We start from the raw sequence: 25,746 nt of genomic DNA, 5'->3' as shown, positions 1-25,746 counted from the left end.
CCATTTCTGAAAAATGATATTCCCCCATGATCAAAGGGGACCATGACAGAAAACGTTAGGGAAGCACTGATCTAGCTAAGATAAGCAAAAATGCAGATGGGCAATCCCATGCTATTTATTTATAGCCACTATGCTGCATCATTTGGGCTACAGGTGATAATGCTTATTGCTAAATAACACAACAGCCTCATAATATGGACCAATATGTTGTTAGGCTCATTTTTGGAGGGAAAAATTAGATTTGAATGGTGTCACCATCATTTTCTTTTCCTACATTATGGAGAAGAAAAGTCCCCAGAGCTGCGTTCAGTGCAAAAAACATAATGCAACGTTCAATTAAACGGAATGTGCTTTTCAGAACGACCAGTTGAAAAACGGGGAGGGGTTAGGTTGTGGGTTCACAATGCACCGCTGCCCTTCAAATACGTCACATTGCTTCAAGCCAAAACCAGTCACACCCACCAAGCGGAGCAAATGTAGACTACCTCAAAGTCTGTTCAATAACGTTGAAGAACGTTTTGGGGAAACGTGCCGGAGCTGGTGGTGGAACAGAGCATGGAGCTGAACAGCATGGAATGTAAGAATGCAGGTAGGAGCAGACATGTAAAAGCTAATGTTGTTCATTATGATGTGAAATAATTGACTTGTTCCATTAACTCCCTTAATTCCAACTGTAGCAGCTGAACTGTCAGCCATGGGGGCCAGAGTGACAGCCAGTGAGAAGGAGGTGGAGGAGCAGAAAAAGGAGGTGACGGCTCTTAGAGAGGAGCTGAGCATCACCACTACTCAACAGCAGCTCCAGAAGAACAAGGTGGAGGAGCAGAAAAAGGAGGTGACGGCTCTTAGAGAGGAGCTGAGCATCACCACCACTCAACAGCAGCTCCAGAAGAACAAGGTGGAGGAGCTGGAGAAAAACAATACAGGTAAAGCACCGCTATGTATGAACATAAAGATGTATTTGGTTCATCCAAAAGAAGTACCAGCAACAACCCTACAAATAAAACAAATGTACTTGATAGAAAATGATGAGTGCGTTGACTCTCCTGTGTTCACAGACAGACCAAAGGTGGCCTTCTCTGCTGGTTTGACAGATTCAAACGCTGTAGGACCCTTCAATACTGACACCCCACTGGTCTAGAGGTTTTGTTTTACCAGGTAAGTTGACTGAGAACACATTATCATTTACAGCAATGACCAGGGGAAAAGTAACATGGGAGAGGAGGGGGGATGAATGAGCCAATTGGAAGCTGGGGATGATTAGGTGGCCATGATGATATTAGGGCCAGATTTGGAATTTAGCCAGGACACCGGGATTAACCCCCCCACTCTTAGTGTGCCATGGGATCTTTAGTGATCACAGAGAGTCAGGACATCCTTTTAACGTCCCATCCGAAAGACGGCACCCTACACAGGGCAATGTCCCCAATCACTGCCCTGGGGCATTGGGATATTTATTTTAGACCAGAGGAAAGAGTGCCTCCTACTGGCCCTCCAGTAAAGTCTTCACCAAGATCAGCAAGGCCAACAGCCCAACTACAAGTGCTGACCACCAGACCTGTGTTAGCTGCATACAATAGCTGCACTTGATTGAGCTTGCTTTGTACAATGGAACCTATGGGATAGTCCCAAAAGGGCAAACCCCACCTGTTTGGCACTCCAGACAGGCTCAGTTATACAAACTGAATCCAGCAACAGGGCAGTATTACTAACAGTGCCTTGCTGATGTCTCCCTGCTTCTCCTCTGATGCAGGTATCTTCACAGCACCAGTGAGAGGAGTCTACTACATCACATTCACTGCCATCAAGCTCCACAATGACCAATAGATGGCTGTTTACTTTTACCACAACTTTTACCACAAGAGAATGAGGTATAAGAATGACTAGGACGATGGGTATAATGAGTGCAGGAAATGTGGAACTTGTAGTGCATTTGAGGTGTAAAAAGGCATCTGAAGTTTGTGATTTCCACTTTGAAATTTCAGACTTCATTTTCCCTTACGAAAAATGTATTAACCCCTACAAAAATGTCCATGAATTATAATCCACATTTCCTGTTGCTTTAGGGTTAATATCCTGCTGTAGCAAACTAGATCAAATTAAGATCCTACATCTGTATGTGAAGGCAGCACAGTGCTATAACGCACCGTGCTCAACTTTCTGATGTGAACCGTTCTGGGGTTAAAGACCCCAATGTTCCTCTCTAACCAATAAAGAAAAGCCAGATGAGTCTCTTCGCATCATTGACAGTTTACCATCAGTGATGTAAAGTGACAACAATCCTAACTGCTGCATCCTTGATAAATGTGGAGCTACAGTATACAGCTTCCACATATCCTATGCTCTCAGAGATCTGAGGGTCAATGAGGGCAGAGGGAGAGAGTTACAGAATCTGTGTAAAACCAATTGTGTGAGAGAGGGATAGGGGAGGACAATGGTAGAATGACAGAGAAGATAATGGGACAGGAGAGAGGGAAGGAGAGAGTATGGGGAGAGGGAGAGAGGAAGAAGGGAGAGTTCTGGAAAATGGGGGGAAAGCGTACTATACCTTGGCGGTCATGCTGGGTGAGGAGCGGAAGCCGGTGTGTATAGTAACAGAGTAGAGGTGTGTGTCTGAAGGAGCGTTATCAGACAGGTAGTAGACTCCCTGGTTCCTCTCTGAGATGAGGTCAGCTCTCTTACACACCACCATGCCCAGAGCATACAGACACACACACACCACACACACACACACCACCGTCACATCACTGGGGAGACTGAGGGAAGAGAGATGGGGAGGGAGAGGGAGAAAGAGAGAGAGTGAAAGGGGGGGGGTTGATGAGGGGAAAAGAAAGAGACATGTTATGGCAAAATACCATAATTAAGTTGAACACTCATACTTCCCTCTTTATGAACATTGAAATGACAAATCCGCCGTCCTGTGGTCTGACTGACCTGATGAACTGGGACAGATCTGCTGAGTCGTCATGGCTGCTCTGGAACTGCTGCTGGACCACGGTCAATGGGCTCAAGTGGCTACAGCTGGAACACACACGTGTTTGCGTCCGTGTATACAGCATGTGTGTGTGAGGACAGTAAAACAAGGAACATTCCATCGTGGGTTATAATTAGGTTTAGGGTTATGATTAGGGTGAGGGTAGGGTTAGGGTGAGAGTTAGGTTTAGGGAAAATAGGATTTGGAATGGAAATGAATTTAGGGTCCCCACGAGTATAGAAGAACAAAACGTGTGTGTGTGTTTGTTCTTCTATCCTTGTGGATACATTGCCCACATACCTATGAGGACAAAGGCTATTTTATGCTTAGGGGTTAGGTTTAGTGTTAGGGTTACAATTAGTGTTAGGGTAAGGGGTTAGGGGTTATGAATAGGGTTAGGAGTTAGGTTTAGGGTTTGGATTTGGGTTATGGGTTAAGGTTAGGTTTATGGTAATGTTAAGGATTAGGCTTGGGGTTAGGGAAAATAGGATTTTGAATGGAAATTCATTTGAGGTCCCCACTAGGATAGAAGAACATAACATGTGTGTGTGTGTATATATGTGTGTGTGTGTGTGTGTGTGTGTGTGTGTGTATATATATATGTGTGTGTGTGTGTGTGTGTGTGTGCGAGTGTGTGTGACTGGGTGTTACCTGCAGTTGACCCTGGTGTGTGAGGTCAGTCCTAGTTGAGGTGTGCAGCTGGTGTGTGTCCAGCCCTCCTGGTGGTCCCAGGACAGACACTGGCTGGTCTCAAGTCTCAATGTGTAGTTCACTTGTCTGCTCATGTACCTACATATGTAAGAATACTATTCATTGACTACAGCTCAACATTCAGCTCAGCATTCAACATCATAGTACCCTCCAAGCTCATCATCAAGCTGGAGGCCCTGGGTCTCGACCCCGCCCTGTGCAACTGGGTCCTGGACTTTCTGATGGGCCGCCCCCAGGTGATGAAGGTAGGAAATAACATCTCCACTTCGCTGACCCTCAACACTGGGGCCCCACAAGGGTGTGTGCTCAGCCCTCTCCTGTACTCCCTGTTCACCCACGACTGCGTGGCCAAGCACGCCTCCAACTCAATCATCAAGTTTGCAGACGACACAACAGTAGTGGGCTTGATCACCAACAACGACGAGACAGCCTACAGAGAGGAGGTGAGGGCACTTGGAGTGTGGTATCAGGAAAACAATCTCACACTCAACATCAACAAAACTAAGGAGATGATCGTGGACTTCAGGAAACAGCAGAGGGAGCACCCCCTTATCCACATCGAAGGGACAGCAGTGGAGAAGGTGGAAAGTTTTAAGTTCCTGGGCGTACACATCACTGACAAACTGAAATGGTCCACCCACACAGACAGTGTGGTGAAGAAGGCGCTACAGCGCCTCTTCAACCTCAGGAAGCTGAAGACATTTGGCGTGTCACCCAAAACCCTGCCAAACTTTTACAGATGCACAATCGAGAGCATCCTGTCGGGCTGTGTCACAGCCTGGTACGGCAACTGCTCCTACCTCAACCGCAAGGCTCTCCAGAGGGTGGTGCGGTCTGCACAACGCATCACCGGGGGCAAACTACCTGCCCTCCATGACACCTACAGCACCCGATGTCACAGCAAGGCCAAAAAGATAATCAAGGACATCAACCACCCGAGCCACTGCCTGTTCACACTGCTATCATCCAGAAGGTGAGGTCAGTACAGGTGCATCAAAGCTGAGACCGAGAGACTGAAAAACAGCTTCTATCTCAAGGCCATCAGACTGTTAAACAGCAATCACTAACTCAGAGAGGCTGCTGCCTACATTGACCCAATCACTGGACACTTTAATATATGGATCACTAGTCACTTTAAACAATGGCACTTTAAATAATGCCACTTTAATAATATTTACATATCTTACATTACTCATATAACATGTATAGTGGGGCAAAAAGTATTTAGTCAGCCACCAATTTTGCAAGTTCTCCCACTTAAAAAGATGAGAGAGGCCTGTAATTTTCATCATAGGTACACTTCAACTATGACAGACAAAATTAGATTTTTTTTTCCAGAAAATCACATTGTAGGATTTTTTATTAATTTATTTGCAAATTATGGTGGAAAATAAGTATTTAGTCATTAACAAAAGTTTACCTCAATACTTTGTTATATACCCTTTGTTGGCAATGACAGAGGTTAAACGTTTTCTGTAAGTCTTCACAAGGTTTTCACACACTGTTGCTGGTATTTTGGCCCATTCCTCCATGCAGATCTCCTCTAAAGCAGTGATGTTTTGGGGCTGTTGCTGGGCAACACAGACTTTCAACTCCCTCCAAAGATTTTCTATGGGGTTGAGATCTGGAGACTGGCTAGGCCACTCCAGGACCTTGAAATGCTTCTTACGAAGCCACTCCTTCGTTGCCCGGGCGGTGTGTTTGGGATCATTGTCATGCTGAAAGACCCAGCCACGTTTCATCTTCATTGCCCTTGCTGATGGAAGGAGGTTTTCACTCAAAATCTCACGATACATGGCCCCATTCATTCTTTCCTTTACACGGATCAGTCGTCCTGGTCCCTTTGCAGAAAAACAGCCCCAAAGCATGATGTTTCCACCCCCATGCTTCACAGTAGGTATGGTGTTCTTTGGGTGCAACTCAGCATTCTTTGTCCTCCAAACACGACGAGTTTAGTTTTTTTTTGTTGGTTTCATCTGACCATATGACATTCTCCCAATCTTATTCTGGATCATCCAAATACTCTCTAGCAAACTTCAGACGGGCCTGGACATGTACTGGCAAATAAATTCATTAAAAATCCTACAATGTGATTTTCTGGATTTTTTTTTCTCATTTTGTCTGTCATAGTTGAAGTGTACCTATGATGAAAATTACAGGCCTCTCTCATCTTTTTAAGTGGGAGAACTTGCACAATTGGTGGCTGACTAAATACTTTTTTGCCCCACTGTATATACTGTATTTATACCATCTATTGAACCTTGCCTATGCCCCTCGGCCATCGCTCGTCCATAAACTTAAACAGTATGTACATATTCTCATTCACCCCTTTAGATTTGTGTGTATTAGGTAGTTGTTGGGGAATTGTTAGATTACTTGTTAGATATTACTGCACTGTCGGAACTAGAAGTACAAGCATTTCGCTACACTCGCATTAACATCTGCTAAGCATGTGTATGTGACCAATAAAATTTGATTTGATTTGACATAGAGGAAACAGAACACAGAGGAACAAAATGGATTTGTGGATGATATCCAGCTGCTCTTGGAGGACAATATAAGTTAAGTAGAAATGATAACATTTCCTATGGTTGTTTAAGTAAAATAATAATATGATGATGATGTTGCTACTTACTTGTGTCTGGGGGTCTTTTTGTAGTCAGCGTTGAGTAGAGCCAGGTAGCCTGTCCCTGCAGCTGGACAGAACATATGAAACACGTTATCATCATCATGTTACAGGGAGCATTAGCATTAGCATTAGCATGCAATCACGGTGACTAAACAAAAGGGAATATCATTTTAATTATAAACAACAAAAGACAGATAATGTGATATGGCAAATGAGACAAGGGAGCGAGGGAAACAAAGGGTTTGGTGGGGGTGAGAGAGAGAGAGAAAGACAGAGACAGAGACAGGTAGAGAGTAAGTGGGGGAGAGTGAAAGAGAGATACGAGACTAACCAGTGAGGTATGATGGAGGCAGGGTGATGTAAGTGGTGTTTTCGTCCCAGTGATAGATGCTGTGGATGTGATACAAGCTGGGGGTCGGCCTCTCAAACATCCTGAGAACACACACAATTAACTGACATAATATGGGAATTGAGGAAATTGTCTATTCTAAAATGGAAGGTTTGAAGCTGTACTCAAAGGCTTGTACACACCTGAAGAGGAGCATGATGGGAAAGGTCTTGTTGGGAGGCCGCGTGAATTCCACACTGACCAGTATGGACTCCTGCAAGGCCTGCTGGGTAATGTTCAAACCGTGGTAGTTCACCTGGCTACGCAGGAGAGTGAACACCGATAAAGAACTTACCTGTGGGGGAGATGAAAGGTTACATACACGCATGCACACACACATACACAGGCAATCTGTCCATCATCCCAAACAGAAGGTGATTGCTTACATTTCTAGGTGTTTTGGGGAACTCGATGTTGATTGGTTGGGAGAGCGAACGTACTGGAATCTCTCTCCTTGTGCTGCAGTTGTACAGAGTCAAGTCAATCACTGGCCCACTCAGCTGAAAGACACGCACACATCATCATCATCATCACCATCATCATCTTCATCATCTCGATGTCAAGTGTGTGTGTGTATCTCACCAGTACAGGTGTCTTGGTCCAGAAGTAGAGGTTGTGCGTGAACGTGGTCAGCTGGCTGAGGACACAGAGACTCTGTGTTCCATCTGCGGTTTCTCTCCTCCTACGACCGTACAGGACCAGGTCCAGGGAGTCAGGCAGGTAGAAGGTGGCCGAGCCAGAGCTGATGACTGTGGTTAGACCACGGTCGTGGTGAGTGGTCTGTAGGTCCATGACACTGGTGGTCACGTTGTGCTGCTCGACCTTATTGAACAGGATGTATTTCTAAAACACAGTGAGGAGGGTCAGAGAGAGAGAGAGAGAGAGAGAAATGTGAGAGAGAGAAATGAGAGAGAGAGAGAGAAATGTGAGAGAGAGAGAAATGTGAGAGAGAGAGAGAAATGTGAGAGAGAGAGAAATGAGAGAGAGAGAGAAATGTGAGAGAGAGAGAGAGAGAAATGTGTGAGAGAAATGTGTGAGAGAGAGAGAAATGTGTGAGAGAGAGAGAGAGAGAAAATGTGTGAGAGAGAGAGAGAGAGAGAGAAATGTGTGTGAGAGAGAGAGAGAGAGAGAGAGAGAAATGTGTGAGAGAGAGAGAGAGAGAGAGAGATGAGAAATGTGAGAGAGAGAGAGAGAGAGAGAAATGTGTGAGAGAGAGAGAGAGAGAGAAATGTGTGAGAGAGAGAGAGAGAGAGAGAGAGAGAGAGAGAGAGAGAGAGAGAGAGAGAGAGAGAGAGAGAGAGAGAGAGAGAGAGAGAGAGAGAGAGAGAGAGAGAGAGAGAGTGTATCTCACCAGTAGTAATTGATCAGTAGTCTGCAGACTGTCAGTCGTGAGTTGTATGGCCTGTTCTTTGAGGGTAGGCGTGGCCTGTATGACATCATCAGCAGTGGCCTGGTCTTGCCTGACATCATTAGTAGTGGGGGTGGCCTGCAGGCTGTATGACAGCAGTGTGACCAGAGTGTTGAGGGTCCAGCTGTCCAATAGGTAGGGAACAGGAACACTGGGCTGGTGGAACAGGTCTGAGATGGACTGGACTTGACCCACCACCACACTGGCACTGGCTAACGATACCTGGGACAACAGCACACTGTTAATACATATTATATACATCAATCATCTTATAGCCTATACATGACCCACCACCACCACACTGATACTGGCTAACGATACCTGGGACAACAACACACTGTTAATACATATTATATACATCAATCATCTTATAGCCTATACATGACCCACCACCACCACACTGATACTGGCTAACGATACCTGGGACAACAACACACTGTTAATACATATTATATACATCAATCATCTTATAGCCTATACATGACCCACCACCACCACACTGATACTGGCTAACGATACCTGGGACAACAACACACTGTTAATACATATTATATACATCAATCATCTTATAGCCTATACATGACCCACCACCACCACACTGATACTGGCTAACGATACCTGGGACAACAACACACTGTTAATACATATTATATACATCAATCATCTTATAGCCTATACATGACCCACCACCACCACACTGATACTGGCTAACGATACCTGGGACAACAACACACTGTTAATACATATTATATACATCAATCATCTTATAGCCTATACATGACCCACCACCACCACACTGATACTGGCTAACGATACCTGGGACAACAACACACTGTTAATACATATTATATACATCAATCATCTTATAGCCTATACATGACCCACCACCACCACACTGATACTGGCTAACGATACCTGGGACAACAACACACTGTTAATACATATTATATACATCAATCATCTTATAGCCTATACATGACCCACCACCACCACACTGATACTGGCTAACGATACCTGGGACAACAACACACTGTTAATACATATTATATACATCAATCATCTTATAGCCTATACATGACCCACCACCACCACACTGATACTGGCTAACGATACCTGGGACAACAACACACTGTTAATACATATTATATACATCAATCATCTTATAGCCTATACATGACCCACCACCACCACACTGATACTGGCTAACGATACCTGGGACAACAACACACTGTTAATACATATTATATACATCAATCATCTTATAGCCTATACATGACCCACCACCACCACACTGATACTGGCTAACGATACCTGGGACAACAGCACACTGTTAATACATATTATATACATCAATCATCTTATAGCCTATACATGACCCACCACCACCACACTGATACTGGCTAACGATACCTGGGACAACAACACACTGTTAATACATATTATATACATCAATCATCTTATAGCCTATACATGACCCACCACCACCACACTGATACTGGCTAACGATACCTGGGACAACAACACACTGTTAATACATATTATATACATCAATCATCTTATAGCCTATACATGACCCACCACCACCACACTGATACTGGCTAACGATACCTGGGACAACAACACACTGTTAATACATATTATATACATCAATCATCTTATAGCCTATACATGACCCACCACCACCACACTGATACTGGCTAACGATACCTGGGACAACAACACACTGTTAATACATATTATATACATCAATCATCTTATAGCCTATACATGACCCACCACCACCACACTGATACTGGCTAACGATACCTGGGACAACAACACACTGTTAATACATATTATATACATCAATCATCTTATAGCCTATACATGACCCACCACCACCACACTGATACTGGCTAACGATACCTGGGACAACAACACACTGTTAATACATATTATATACATCAATCATCTTATAGCCTATACATGACCCACCACCACCACACTGATACTGGCTAACGATACCTGGGACAACAACACACTGTTAATACATATTATATACATCAATCATCTTATAGCCTATACATGACCCACCACCACCACACTGATACTGGCTAACGATACCTGGGACAACAACACACTGTTAATACATATTATATACATCAATCATCTTATAGCCTATACATGACCCACCACCACCACACTGATACTGGCTAACGATACCTGGGACAACAACACACTGTTAATACATATTATATACATCAATCATCTTATAGCCTATACATGACCCACCACCACCACACTGATACTGGCTAACGATACCTGGGACAACAACACACTGTTAATACATATTATATACATCAATCATCTTATAGCCTATACATGACCCACCACCACCACACTGATACTGGCTAACGATACCTGGGACAACAACACACTGTTAATACATATTATATACATCAATCATCTTATAGCCTATACATGACCCACCACCACCACACTGATACTGGCTAACGATACCTGGGACAACAACACACTGTTAATACATATTATATACATCAATCATCTTATAGCCTATACATGACCCACCACCACCACACTGATACTGGCTAACGATACCTGGGACAACAACACACTGTTAATACATATTATATACATCAATCATCTTATAGCCTATACATGACCCACCACCACCACACTGATACTGGCTAACGATACCTGGGACAACAACACACTGTTAATACATCATGTATTATACATCTATCCTGCATACATCTCTATGCAGAGCCATATAAAGCTCTGACCCAATGTAAAGGGTCTCTTACCTGGTGGGTGATGTGCATCAGGTCTTTGAGCATGTAGATGTTGTCTGTCACGGACCGCTAGGGACACACACAAGAACTGATCGTTACTAGACACTCTACTTTGAGTGTGCGTCTGTGTGTGCGTGCGTGCGTGCGAGTGCGTGTGTGTGTGTACCTGGTCATTGATGTCGAGCTGACAAACAGCGTTGATGAGTGCGGTGCGTGTGTGTGTCTGAGTGTGTGTGTTGGCTGTGGGGTCCTGGCTGAGTCTGTTGAGGACGTTGGACAGGAGGATGATGTAGTTACGGATCTCGACACTGTTCCCCAACTGGACCAGATCAGACAGGTTCCTCAAACCTGACTCAAAACTACACAGAGAGAGAGAAAGAGAGAGAGAGAGAGGCCTCAAATCAATCAATCAAACCAATGACCAATCAACCAATAAATCAGTTAGTCAGTCAACTAGTCAGTCCGTCATGCAGTCAACTAGTCAGTCAGTCAATCAGTTAGTCAGTCAACTAGTCAGTCAGGCAGTCAGTCAGTCAGTCAACCAGTCAGTCAGTCAGTCTTACAGTTCCTTATCAGGGTTGTAGTTAGAGGAGGTGTTCCTGATGAAGCTGGGGTGGACTGTGACGGTTACAGGACAGGGTGCAGTTGCTGCTCCAAACCTGTTCCGGACCTCTGTATAGATAGTGACTGGATCAACAGGGACACAGTGTCAATAAAGATATGAAATTCAAAACAATGTGAGTGTCTGCTGTATTCCTCTCTGGACAGTATAATAAAATAAGAGTTAACCTGTTTCTGCAGTGGACTAAATCAGGGTCACAGAGTGTTTCTTGGTAGTCTTAAACAAATCTACTTTGAAACAAAAGTATACACCTCACACACATGGTTATGGGCTTAAAAAATGTTATTGGGATGTGTTAATGTGTTACATTTTGAGTTTGCATCCCAATATTACACTTTATATGCATCACAGAAGACTTAAATACAACAAAACCATCTGACATATAAACACTGTATTTCCGGCACCTTTTTTAAATAATGTTTATTAATTATGAAAAATATGAATAACATTCCACCTATGAGGCCACTAGGTAATTTTACTAGAGAAAAGAGTTGTAATATACCTTTATAGTCATCCTGAGGGTCTCCAGATGGCAGGTTGAAGAAGTACTGAAAGTCTCTTCCTTGGTACAGGGTCTTAGGAGGGCTGTTTCCTATACTGAAACTGTACTCATACAGCAGGTCCTAAACCACACAATAAACACATCAGTAAGATGGTATAAATACAGTACTACTGCTGCTGGTTAGACTGTATGTGTACCTCTTTCCCAGAGGTGCAGAAGATGCTGAAGTGTGTGTGTATCTCGAAGCCACTGCTAGGCTGCACCTGACAGGTTATCCCTTGGGGACTGGGGCTAGTGGACAGGAACAGCTGAGTCCGCCCCACTACTGCATCGTGGGAGTCTGAGTTCAGTAACAGGAAACACGGACACACACTTTTATTAACAGATAAAGGGAGTGAAACATTTATTAAAAAGCAATCAGTTAATCAATACAGTAGTGAATTGATCCATCCATCTCTCATCATCGTACAGCATCTGAGATTCAGAGGGCAGACACGACATCTGGACCTTACTCACTAGCTGTGACCTCCAACATGTATCTGCTTCCTGCTCTCAGTGTGAAAGGTCTGAATGTGATGAGAGCAGAGGAGATTCCTAGAGGCAAAAACAACAGGTGATCAGGTACAACAACGTACAGTCAATCTATCAAAACAATTCAATGTATATTTGAATTAGTTGATTTATGACTGGAAAACTGCTGTGCACATACACAGTTTGCACAATGCAGTAGTTAAGTGGATTGCGTGCTGATGGATGTTTACCTGTGTATGTGTAGGACTCAAACAGCTCCTGCTCTAACAGTTCTCTGGGCAGGTCTAGTAGTGTGGGGTCAAGGACCACCAGGGAGGGGCTGGAGTCCATCAGGTTACTCCCCTCATCCTCAGCTGATCCTGGGACAGCAGGAGGAGAGTCCCCCTCTGAGCTCTCGGAGCTCCCACCACCCACACCTGACGATAGACATACAAGAACACACACAGGCATACACAGTATAAACACAAGCAGTAAACACACACACACAAACACACACAGACACACACAAACACAGGTGAGCCCTACCTGTTGGTCTGCCCACTGACGCTCCCGGGTCTCCCTCCTCTATCCCCAGGAAGGGAACATTATAATCTGTAGGACAGACATTCACAACTAAATCTCTGTAAAAGTATGAGTCTACAGAAAATACTTATGTTATTCAATCCAATATGTACATCTACTGAAATAAATCTGCGTGGCATTACTCCTCCTGTCTCAGCCTCCAGTATTTATGCTGCAGTAGTTTATGTGTCGGGGGGCTAGGGTCAGTCTGTTATATCTGGAGTATTTCTCCTGTCTTATCCGGTGTCCTGTGTGAATTTAAGTATGCTCTCTCTAATTCTTTCTTTCTTTCTTTCTTTCTTTCTTTCTTTCTTTCTTTCTTTCTCTCGGAGAACCTGAGCCCTAGGACCATGCCTCAGGACTACCTGGCCTGATGACTCCTTGCTGTTCCCAGTCCACCTGGCCGTGCTGCTGCTCCAGTTTCAACTGTTCTGCCTGCGGCTATGGAACCCTGACCTGTTCACCGAACGTGCTACCTGTCCCGGACCTGCTGTTTTCAACTCTCTAGAGGCAGCAGGAGCGGTAGAGATACTCTGAATGATTGGCTATGAAAAGCCAACTGACATTTACTCCTGAGGTGCTGAGCTGTTGCACCCTCGACAACCACTGTGATTATTATTATTTGACCCTGCTGGCCATCTATGAACATTTGAACATCTTGGCCATGTTCTGTTATAATCTCCACCCAGCACAGCCAGTAGAGGACAGGCCACCCCTCATAGCCTGGTTCCTCTCTAGGTTTCTTCCTAGGTTCTGGCCTTTCTAGGGAGTTTTTCCTAGCCACACCTGCATTGCTTGCTGTTTGGGGTTTTAGGCTGGGTTTCTGTATATCACTTTGAGATATCAGCTGATGTAAGAAGGGCTTTATAAATACATTTGATTTGATTTGATTACCAGTGAAGTTATATGTGCCTGTCTGATTGCCTGATGGTTCTAGTGTTCCATTGGGGTCCCAGCTTGTCTCTGCTGTGGAGGGATCTGAAACAAAAAAACAACGTGTTTCATCTAGGACTTTTCAATGTCCCTTAGTTGAGAGTGTAAAATGGTTTGCTACTTTAATCTACTGTGTGTCAATAATACCAGTAACTCTTAACTGACCTGATCCGGGGAAGGGTCCTAACACTCCACCACTGACTGACTGTCCAGGAAAGGAGCCCTCAACTGCAACACAAAGAGGCCTGAACTAAGAGAAGTGTAAAGACGTAAATATATCCATCCATCTATTCATTTATTCCCTTTATCTTCCTTACCAGGACGTCCACTCACATCTCCACTCTCCAGGACGGGGAAAGGGAAGTCGTAGTCATTGGGAAAATCAGGATGGATGGGGAATTCCTCGATGATGTCACTCTGGCCAAGGGGGGCAGAGTAAAGGATGCTGCCATCGTCTAAGGTAACTACAGGGTACTCTGAGATGAGGTAAGGGGGCCCACCGGGGTCAAACCCTCCCAAGTCTGAAATAAAATAAACTTTAAAATTTACCCCAACATATTTCAGAGCTACGAAACCTATCAAAGAAAAGCAGTCGGCAGAAGATAATATGTTTTATTGTGTGACTCTTAACCCTTACCTGGCTCAGGTGTATCAGGAGTGAAGCTGATTGGAGCAGAGATGGGCTCGGGGGAGGAGTTTGGTGAAGGGTTGGCCAAAACACCGTGGTTTGGTAAAGAGAGAAATGGAGGGCTGTAGTTTGGTGTTTGGTTGTTCCCAGCTGCGCTATTGATTCTCTGAAGTTCTACTGAACCCTGTGACCTCTGTTTCCGGGGGCGACCACCAGGTGATGGAGAAAAGAGGGGGAAGGGAGGCAGGGGGACTGGGTCGGGAGTTGTGGGGGTCGTAGTTTGTATCTCAGTATGGCTGGTCACGTTTGATGACATCACACCGGTCACCAAGCTGGCTGGGATTGATGTCATATTTGAGGATATCTCTGTGGATGAGGACATCACGCTGGCTGTGGTTGAGGGTGTGTGCGGGGGTGATGATGGAGGGGTGAGAGTCAGGGCTGGAAGCAGTGGAAAGGTAGGGCCACTAATGATGTTGGAGGGAATACTCAGATCCACACTGTGGCAGAAGGGGACTTGAAAGAGAGGACACAGAGGTTAACATACACACACTATAACACCCCACTCATCCCTCTCAACACATTATTACACACAGATACACTCTACTGTATAGGAGTAGTGTAGGGCCTGTGTCACTCCCATTCATTTGGAATTCAGGCCTTTAGAGTTCTTATTATACACTTAGCTGGATCTACACATCAGAAGGACTGGTCTACAGACCTATCCTGCTGTAGTCTGTATGGTGAGGGATCTATGTCTTACCGTCTGTGTCCACCTTACTGGAGGAGTCGACCAGGTAGAGAGTCCAGGTGTAGCTGATGGTTCTGGGGGAGGGGCCACAGCTATCACACACTGCTCTGACTGAGAACGACTGGTCCCAGTTCACTACGTCCCCCTGGCACTGGTAACAATACACTGACACTCTCCTAGAGAGAGAGAGAGAGAGAAGGTCAAGACATAATAATACTTCTAGAAACATGGTGTCATGGTGATATAGATACTCAACGTCCTTCAGGCTATCATTAAAACATAAAACAGGACAGGGACTCACTGAGCCAGATCAAAAAGGGTAACACCCACATTTGGTTAAAACTCAACAAAGGCACAATGTTTTATATATAGGTGCGGTGTATGTACATATATATATATATATACATACACCGCACTTATATATAAAACACTGTGCCTATATATATATATATATATACAGTGCCTTGCGAAAGTATTCAGCCCCCTTGAACTTTGCGACCTTTTGCAACATTTCAGGCTTCAAACATAAAGGTATAAAACTGTATTTTTTTGTGAAGAATCAACAACAAGTGGGACACAATCATGAAGTGGAACGACATTTATTGGATATTTCAAACTTTTTTAACAAATCAAAAACTGAAAAATTGGGCGTGCAAAATTATTCAGCCCCCTTAAGTTAATACTTTGTAGCGCCACCTTTTGCTGCGATTACAGCTGTAAGTCGCTTGGGGTATGTCTCTATCAGTTTTGCACATCGAGAGACTGACATTTTTTCCCATTCCTCCTTGCAAAACAGCTCGAGCTCAGTGAGGTTGGATGGAGAGCATTTGTGAACAGCAGTTTTCAGTTCTTTCCACAGATTCTCGATTGGATTCAGGTCTGGACTTTGACTTGGCCATTCTAACACCTGGATATGTTTATTTTTGAACCATTCCATTGTAGATTTTGCTTTATGTTTTGGATCATTGTCTTGTTGGAAGACAAATCTCCGTCCCAGTCTCAGGTCTTTTGCAGACTCCATCAGGTTTTCTTCCAGAATGGTCCTGTATTTGGCTCCATCCATCTTCCCATCAATTTTAACCATCTTCCCTGTCCCTGCTGAAGAAAAGCAGGCCCAAACCATGATGCTGCCACCACCATGTTTGACAGTGGGGATGGTGTGTTCAGCTGTGCTGCTTTTACGCCAAACATAACGTTTTGCATTGTTGCCAAAAAGTTCCATTTTGGTTTCATCTGACCAGAGCACCTTCTTCCACATGTTTGGTGTGTCTCCCAGGTGGCTTGTGGCAAACTTTAAACAACACTTTTTATGGATATCTTTAAGAAATGGCTTTCTTCTTGCCACTCTTCCATAAAGGCCAGATTTGTGCAATATACGACTGATTGTTGTCCTATGGACAGAGTCTCCCACCTCAGCTGTAGATCTCTGCAGTTCATCCAGAGTGATCATGGGCCTCTTGGCTGCATCTCTGATCAGTCTTCTCCTTGTATGAGCTGAAAGTTTAGAGGGACGGCCAGGTCTTGGTAGATTTGCAGTGGTCTGATACTCCTTCCATTTCAATATTATCGCTTGCACAGTGCTCCTTGGGATGTTTAAAGCTTGGGAAATCTTTTTGTATCCAAATACGGCTTTAAACTTCTTCACAACAGTATCTCGGACCTGCCTGGTGTGTTCCTTGTTCTTCATGATGCTCTCTGCGCTTTTAACGGAACTCTGAGACTATCACAGTGCAGGTGCATTTATACGGAGACTTGATTACACACAGGTGGATTGTATTTATCATCATTAGTCATTTAGGTCAACATTGGATCATTCAGAGATCCTCACTGAACTTCTGGAGAGAGTTTGCTGCATTGAAAGTAAAGGGGCTGAATAATTTTGCACGCCCAATTTTTCAGTTTTTGATTTGTTAAAAAAGTTTGAAATATCCAATAAATGTATATATAGGTGCGGTGTATGTATATATATATATATATATATATATATATATAGGTGCGGTGTATGCTTCTCCCTCAGATTCATGTCACTATATTTGGAACCAGGGGCTCATAAATATGTATGTATATGTAAAAAATAAAAATTAAAAAAAGTTACAAATTAGACCCTAATAGCTATAGGGGAATGTGTGTCACTGTAACATGGGGAAACTGTTCTGCTGTATTCTCAATGACAGAATACAAACCAGAATACAAACCTTCCTAAGACAATATAACGCTCTCATTAAAAACTTCTATCCAAACACAGAATAACAAACCAAATACACACAATACACACAGTAATACACCAGCATGTTCATCAGAAAAGTAGAGGAAAAGTATTTGTTGATTTTAAGAATGCTTTTGATTCCATATGGCATGATGGATTATATTACAAAAGCCACCAAAGCGGCGTTGGGGATAAATTATACGACATCATCAAATCTATTTACTTGAACAACACACGTAGTATTAAACGGAACAATAAAATAACATTGTTTTTTGCACTAGGGGGAGGGGTGAGACAAGGGTGTAGTTTAAGTCCAACCATGTTCAACGTCTACATCAACAAACTAGCAATGTTGTTGGACCGATCTGCAGCCCCTGGACACCGTCAAAGATGAAGAGGTCAGATTCCTGCTCAACGCAAGTGACTTTGTCCTACTGTCACCAACAGATCAAGGTCTACAGGAACAACTTCACATTCTTTAGGAATACAACATCAACTGGGCAATCAACATTCAGAAAACTAGTCATGATTTTCCAGAAAAAGACCAGGAATCAGAGCAGCAGACACTCCTCCAAATTAAGAAATACCATGGTTGAACATGCCCAACGGTACAACTAACTGGGATAAAAAATCTGTGCCGCCAGTGGATTTGGTGAAAAATCCTGCAAAGCATTTTACTGGGAGAAAAACCCAATAGAAAATCTACATACGGAATTCTGCAGGATTATCCGTAATATCCAAAAGAAAGCACCAAATAATGCATGCAGAGCGGAACTTAATTGTAAATCTGTAGAAAAGAACACTAACATTTTGGCCCCATTTGAATATATGCCACAAAACATCCTTACAATTCAAAGCACTTGAAACCCAAGAGCTGAACCCTGAAGAGAGTCCCCTATGTCATCTGTTAAAAACACTAAACAACCCTATTCTCCAAACACACAGGGAAATCAATCAAGTTGCTACAGAAATGAAAACCTCCTATTTGAAAAATTGGTAGAGACTAAACTAAATTGTTATTTGTCTCTCAAAACAGAATACAAATTGGCAGAATATCTGTACTCTGTCAGAGATCCAAAACAGAGACAGTTCCTGACCAAATACAGGCCCAGTGACCACCAATTGGCTACAGAAAAAGGGAAACACAAAAAGACATGGCTACCTAAAGGGGAGTGTCTATGTGGTCACTGCACGACAGGGGAGGTAGAGACAGAGATGCACCATTTCCTCTACTGTGAGGAATACTCCCAAATAAGATCATCTTTTTAAAGAAAATATCTCAATCAATTCCCATCGTCTATGCATTTATTAATGACATAAAACTGGGAAATATTCTGGGTGAGGGAGAAACAGCTAATATTACTGCCAGATATGTATATGATTGCTATAGAGAGACCTTTTTTAACTAGACAAGTCAGTTAAGAATTTTTATTTATTTACAATGACGGCCTACCCCGGCCAAACCCTAACGACACTGGGCCAATTGTGCACCACCCTATGGGACCCCCAATCAGCTGGTTGTGATACAGCTTGGAATCGATTTAGGGTCTGTAGTGACGCCTCTAGCACTGAGATGCAGTGTGCCTTAGACCTCTGCACCACACGCTGAAGTATTTACATTGTATATAACTTACTGGTAATACATAGTGGAACCAGAAGATTACACAACACAACAGCTGTGTACTAGTATTATTATTACTACTGAAATGAATTGTATTTCATTATCATTATTGCATTGTACTGTATTTACTGAAATGCTGTACCACTATACTGCTTTGGCAATATCTACAAATTATATTTCATGCCAGTAAAGTAATCTGATTTGAATTTGAATTAGAGCGACAGAGAGAGAGAGAGAGAGAGAGAAGACAGTGAGAGAGAAGACGGAGTGAGAGAAAGAGAGAAAGAGAGGAGAGATGGATTATCAGTGTGCATCAGTCAAATCAATAAATTGATGAGATACATGAAGTTCTTTCATTGATAAACATTAAAACAGATATGTATGAAAACACCCTCAAATAAAAGCTGACATTCTGTACCGCCACCTCCTGACAAACATTATATCTCAAATCTAAAATGCTAGCTAAGCACTTCACTGTCCAAATACATATGGAGGGGAGTGTACAAAAAGTAAAGTAACATCAAAGTGTTCCCCACCTGAGCAGGCTGGGTGTGACCGTGATGAAGGTGTCAGCTGTAGATGAGCGTTCTCCACTCTGGACCGTGAGCATGAACCTGAACTGGTCAAAGTCCCGTTTCAGGAACCCCACTGGAAACACGATCACAGAGAAGGAGGTGGGCACATATTGGTCGAAACAGGAGCTGTCGATGGCACTGATTGGCTTACAGGTCCAGCTATAGCTGTAAGGGGGAGGGATTTAGTAACAGTAGAAAGGGTCCGTTTCATTAAATGGCCAATCCCAAAACAAGCTCTAAGAGCAGTAGGGCTGGCCAACCTTTCTCCTGGAGAACGGGTGTGTATGTAGGCTTTTGTAGGCTACTGACAGACTGACAGCCAGTGTTACTGCTGTAGTTACCTGAGGTGGTTCATGGGGTAGTCGGGGTCATAGGAGAGTTGTCCGTTTAGGGAGATAATGCTGCTGTTTCTGCTGCTGAGGAACATGTTGGTGCCTCCATGGATGAAGGAGACCAGAGGACTGGGCACCACCTCCACACATACACTGTAATTACTGTACACCACACTGCCAACGATCTGGACCTACACACAACCACAGGACAACGTTATGATAACATAATTATAAAAACTATACTATTTTGCCAGGTTTTCAATGAAAAGGGCTAGCAACATACATATTGACAACATATAGTATTACAGAAAAACAGAATCTGTTTTGACTCCACTCACCTTGGCTATAGCGGTGTAGATACCATAGTGTAGGAAGTGGCTGGGTAGGGTGATGCTCTGTCTGTCTGTGTGAACAGGAGGTAGAGGTACAGGCAGGCCTGTAGAGTTATACAGAGACCAGTTGTACTCCAGACCCTGGAACACATCACACTGGACCTCTGCCTCATACGTCACCCCCAGACCCACTGGCTCATACCTCCGTGCCTGGAGAGGAGAGGAGTGGGAATATGGGGTCAGTCTGAATATGACCCTGTGTCTGTCAGTCCAAATCCTTATGCCAACAGGTCCAAACCTTCAGTCTCTCAGTAACACTCTTACCTGTATCTTGAGCGGTCCCATGTTTTTAACAGCTGGAGGATTACAGGGGCGGTCGACCACAAACATCTGTGCGGTCAGGGAGGCAGAGCTGACCAGGTTAGACACGGTCACCTCAACCGTGAACTCTCCTGTCCTGCATGGGGAACAGTCACATACTTTGCCATGTTATGTCACCCTCTGTCACATTCACCAAGACTGCAATCAGTTCACAATCAAGTGCAGGAGCAACACCATTGATTGGGTAGGACAATTATAGACTGCACCTTTAATATAAGTTTCTAGAAGGTTCCATCTGACCTGTGAAATACATGCTGTTCTGTGTTCCCTCCCGTCCTGGAGGTTCCGTCTCCAAAGCTCCAGGAGTAGGAAAGGTTGGTTCCAGAGTTGACCCTACAGGTGAAGCTGGCGGTGTGGTTCAGAACCACAGACGGCTGGAGGAGCAATCTGTTAGGACGCACAGCTCTCTGGACCAGGACAGGATGCACCTCGGAGGTGAAGGAGCTCAGCCCGTTGGATGCTACCACCACCACACTGTACCTGGGAGGACAGGAAGGAGTAGACTAGATTTGTAAACCTGACAACTCTATAGGGTGTATTTGTTCAGGAAATATCAAACATGTGTGTGACCATGTGCCTACTGATTATGGCTAATCACTGATTAATTGTGTTCATCAAAGAGAAGAGTGAGAACCTGTCAGGTGTGTGGTATGTCTTTTTTAAGGAGCGTGACGTGGTCCGAAGGGGTCGGGAATCTCCAAAATGCCAGAGGAATTCCACAGGGTCCGGTTCTTCTGTCCGGGCCCGGAATGTTATATCAGTGTTTGTGGCATACGCCTGTTTCTCTGTGTGGATACTCACAGCTGGGAAAGACAAATGACGTACGGGAAATAAATATTACATTTCATGAATGAATGATTTCAGAACGTACACTACCTGTTTCTGACATAGATAGGACGTCATATGTCATACGCACATTGCATCCGGTGCAGCACAGAGACGGGGACACAGTGGCTCACACTCCCCACTTTGTTCTCAGCCAACACACACACCTCAAACGCACCCACAGACAGGAACACGTGGGACATTACAGCACCTGGAGACACACACACACACACAGATAAATCACACATAATTATATTCACACACACAGATAAAGCACACAGAATTATATTCACACACACAGATAAAGCATACAGAATTATATTCACACATAGATTCTAAACTGATTTGAGACAAATTTGGAAATGGATGAATTGTGATGTTATTCAGTATTTTCCATAATCCATTTTGTCTGGTCTGTAAGTATGAGAACCTGTTATCACATCCAAGCCTGGTTTATACCTGCATTGACATAGGTGGTCTGGTCTCCCATACTCCAGGTGTATGAGACGTTAGTTCCCTGTTCTAACAGAGCCTCAAAGAGAACCACCTGGTTCTTATGAATCACACTTGAGTGGGCAGAGAGGTCTAGACCCGCTGGAACCTTCTCTACATAGAACACACGTTCCGTAGCCATACTTCTGTAGAACTCATTATAGGCCCACACTCTGATCTGGAACACTCCCTCTGGGAATGCAATAAAGATTCAACAGTTAGACAAATATCAACTATTACTTTGTTTCCAAAATGTCTTCATGCCGAATTTCAGGAGAATGTAAGGTATTGTTTTTATTTTTATTTCCATTTGCAAACATAATTACTTGTTTACCTTTAGTGAACTGGTGATAGGTGGATGCAGTCTTTCCCAGCGAATGAGACACACCATTCACATATGAAGTTGGCAACCCGTCTCCGAAGTCAAAAACAAAATGGGCGCTATGGGAGAAGGAGTGTCCTCTGAACAGGAGGAGGGACGTGGCGTAGGTCCCAACAGCCTGCAGGTGGAGCGCTGCCCTATCCGACCCAAATGGGTACTGGACCTGAACTTGACCCACGGGGCCATGAACCCTGACCTCTAGGTGTCGGCTGACTGAGGTGTGGCCCAGGGGACAGTAGGTTGTCACGGTAATGTTATACATCCCTGGAACAACTGCCTGGAGATGAAGGGAGCTCACACTGGTGTTCCTAGGACAGAGGGAGAGATGGACGGATGATGAAGAGATTGAGGGAGTGGTGTGGAGCAAGAGAGAGAGAGAGAGAGAGAAAGACAGACAGACAGAAAAGGGAAAACATAAAACCAAACAGAGAGAGAAACAGTAGGGAGAAAACAAGGTAAAAAAACAACTTTCTGTGACAGTAAATAATGTGACAGTAAATATCTTCAGGGGATAGACTTACCTGTCTGTGTGACTGTGAGTGGTGAATTCTGGGAGAGACACCTGCCACTCAAACACCAAGGCCCCGCCTCTGACCACTATAGCTGTTGCTTTGATGAAGTCAGCTAATCGGATCACGGCAGGTGTGGCCAACACTAAGAGGACGTCACCAATTGGCTCCTCCGTGGTTAACTCATGTGCTAATAACAAAGCTCCTGATTTAGAGGAAGTAAAAGTCAGCTAGAGGGTAGTTACTAGATGACCATGTTAGAGAGGACAGGATAGTTACTAGATGACCATGTTAGAGATGACAGGGTAGTTACTAGATGACCATGTTAGGGAGGACAGGGTAGTTACTAGATGACCATGTTAGAGAGGAAAGGGTAGTTACTAGATGACCATGTTAGAGAGGACAGGGTAGTTACTAGATGGCCATGTTAGAAAGGACAGAGTAGTTACTAGATGACCATGTTAGAGAGGACAGGATAGTTACTAGATGGCCATGTTAGAGAGGACAGGATAGTTACTAGATGACCATGTTAGAGATGACAGGGTAGTTACTAGATGACCTTGTTAGAGAGGACAGGGTAGTTACTAGATTACCATGTTAGAGAGGACAGAGTAGTTACTAGATGACCATGTTAGAGAGGACAGGGTAGTTACTAGATGACCATGTTAGAGAGGACAGGGTAGTTACTAGATGACCATGTTAGAGAGGACAGGGTAGTTACTAGATGGCCATGTTAGAGAGGACAGGATAGTTACTAGATGACCATGTTAGAGAGGACAGGGTAGTTACTAGATGACCATGTTAGAGAGGACAGGGTAGTTACTAGATTACCATGTTAGAGAGGACAAGGTAGTTACTAGATGACCATGTTAGAGAGGACAGGGTAGTTTCTAGATGGCCATGCTAGAGAGGACAGGATAGTTACTAGATGGCCATGTTAGAGAGGACAGGATAGTTACTAGATGACCATGTTAGAGAGGACAGGGTAGTTACTAGATGACCATGTTAGAGAGGACAGGGTAGTAAAAATCCCTTGGCTTCCGTCCCCTGTAGTTTCTCCATGTAGTGAGAAGGAGCGAGGATCAGATTATCAGATGTGCTTGAGAGGAATTCCACTAAAACCTTATACAATTCTGATGTTGAAATACAGGTTTAGTTGGACAGCAATCAAGAATGCAGGAATTATTGGAGGGGGAAAGCCAGGTAAGGAACTTTTTAATGTTACTCTGCCCCAACCTTAGCAGTTTCTAATGTTACTCTGCCCCAGCCTTAGTAGTTTCTAATGTTACTCTGCAGCAGTCTTGGCAGTTTCTAATGTTACTCTGCCCCAGTCTTAGCAGTTTCTAATGTTACTCTGCCCCAGCCTTAGCAGTTTCTAATGTTACTCTGCCCCAGTCTTAGCAGGTTCTAATGTTACTCTGCCCCAGTATTAGCAGTTTCTAATGTTACTCTGCCCCAGCCTTAGCAGTTTCTAATGTTACTCTGCCCCAGTCTTAGCAGGTTCTAATGTTACTCTGCCCCAGTATTAGCAGTTTCTAATGTTACTCTGCCCCAGTCTTGGCAGTTTCTAATGTTACTCTGCCCCAGTCTTGGCTGTTTCTAATGTTACTCTGCCCCAGTCTTAGCAGTTTCTAATGTTACTCTGCCCAAGTCTTGGCAGTTTCTAATGTTACTCTGCCCCAGCCTTAGCAGTTTCTAATGTTACTCTGCCCCAGTCTTGGCAGTTTCTAATGTTACTCTGCCCCAGTCTTGGCTGTTTCTAATGTTACTCTGCCCCAGTTTTAGCAGTTTCTAATGTTACTCTGCCCAAGTCTTGGCAGTTTCTAATGTTACTCTGCCCCAGCCTTAGCAGTTTCTAATGTTACTCTGCCCCAGTCTTGGCAGTTTCTAATGTTACTCTGCCCCAGCCTTAGCAGTTTCTAATGTTACTCTGCCCCAGTCTTGGCAGTTTCTAATGTTACTCTGCCCCAGTCTTAGCAGTTTCTAATGTTACTCTGCCCAAGTATTAGCAGTTTCTAATGTTACTCTGCCCCAGGCTTAGCAGTTTCTAATGTTACTCTGCCCCAGCCTTAGCAGTTTCTAATGTTACTCTGCCCCAGTCTTAGCAGTTTCTAATGTTACTCTGCCCCAGTCTTGGCAGTTTCTAATGTTACTCTGCCCCAGTATTAGCAGGTTCTAATGTTACTCTGCCCCAGTCTTGGCCGTTTCTAATGTTACTCTGCCCCAGTCTTAGCAGTTTCTAATGTTACTCTGCCCCAGTCTTAGCAGTTTCTAATGTTACTCTGCCCCAGTCTTGGCAGTTTCTAATGTTACTCTGCCCCAGCCTTAGCAGTTTCTAATGTTACTCTGTTCCAGGCTTAGCAGTTTCTAATGTTACTCTGCCCAAGTCTTGTCAGTTTCTAATGTTACTCTGCCCCAGTCTTGGCAGTTTCTAATGTTACTCTGCCCCAGTCTTGGCAGTTTCTAATGTTACTCTGCCCAAGTCTTGGCAGTGTCCTTCTGTTCAGGCACACCATCTTAAAACAGTTGAAAAGCTTTAAACATTCGCACAAACATAGACATATTATCGTGAATCAGAGTAAAGTACTTGAGAATTACATTTTTCCTTACCATTTACCTTGGTACTGAGGGCTAGGCTCGGCCAGGTGACAGGTGGTAGAGTTA

At 44.0% G+C, this 25,746-nt stretch overlaps 1 protein-coding gene across 1 annotated transcript; it reads right to left on the bottom strand.

The window, feature by feature from the left end:
- Window positions 1–2,334: 2,334 nt before the first annotated feature.
- Window positions 2,335–22,189, bottom strand: LOC139420547 (polycystin-1-like protein 1). The gene is made up of 29 exons (XM_071170741.1): window positions 22,159–22,189; window positions 21,791–21,910; window positions 21,509–21,677; window positions 21,115–21,354; window positions 20,818–20,950; window positions 20,500–20,703; window positions 20,171–20,352; window positions 19,791–19,994; window positions 15,440–15,603; window positions 14,686–15,192; window positions 14,366–14,569; window positions 14,214–14,276; window positions 14,010–14,093; window positions 13,080–13,145; window positions 12,785–12,970; window positions 12,540–12,617; window positions 12,221–12,363; window positions 12,024–12,144; window positions 11,463–11,586; window positions 11,066–11,258; window positions 10,912–10,968; window positions 8,051–8,329; window positions 7,282–7,542; window positions 7,086–7,199; window positions 6,843–6,994; window positions 6,643–6,743; window positions 6,318–6,378; window positions 2,932–3,018; window positions 2,335–2,350 (listed from the first exon to the last, which is right to left on the bottom strand). The coding sequence occupies exons 1-29, from the start codon at window positions 22,187–22,189 to the stop codon at window positions 2,335–2,337; spliced, it is 4,344 nt and encodes a 1,447-aa protein (XP_071026842.1).
- Between the last annotated feature and the right edge of the window lie 3,557 nt (window positions 22,190–25,746).

Source organism: Oncorhynchus clarkii, chromosome 11 (genome assembly GCF_045791955.1).
Source record: "Oncorhynchus clarkii lewisi isolate Uvic-CL-2024 chromosome 11, UVic_Ocla_1.0, whole genome shotgun sequence".
Lineage (NCBI taxonomy): Eukaryota > Metazoa > Chordata > Actinopteri > Salmoniformes > Salmonidae > Oncorhynchus > Oncorhynchus clarkii.
This window is presented reverse-complemented; position numbering and strand designations above follow the sequence as displayed.

Excerpts from the sequence above, each read along its gene's own strand:
- LOC139420547 (XM_071170741.1), bottom strand. The coding sequence starts at position 22,189 with ATGGGAGACCAGACCACCTATGTCAATGCAG. Across the intron at positions 12,971-13,079 it reads GTCAGTGGGCAGACCAACAG|GTGTGGGTGGTGGGAGCTCC; the intron begins GTAGGGCTCACC and ends GTCTATCGTCAG. Across the intron at positions 7,200-7,281 it reads GGACCAAGACACCTGTACTG|CTGAGTGGGCCAGTGATTGA; the intron begins GTGAGATACACA and ends CGTGTCTTTCAG.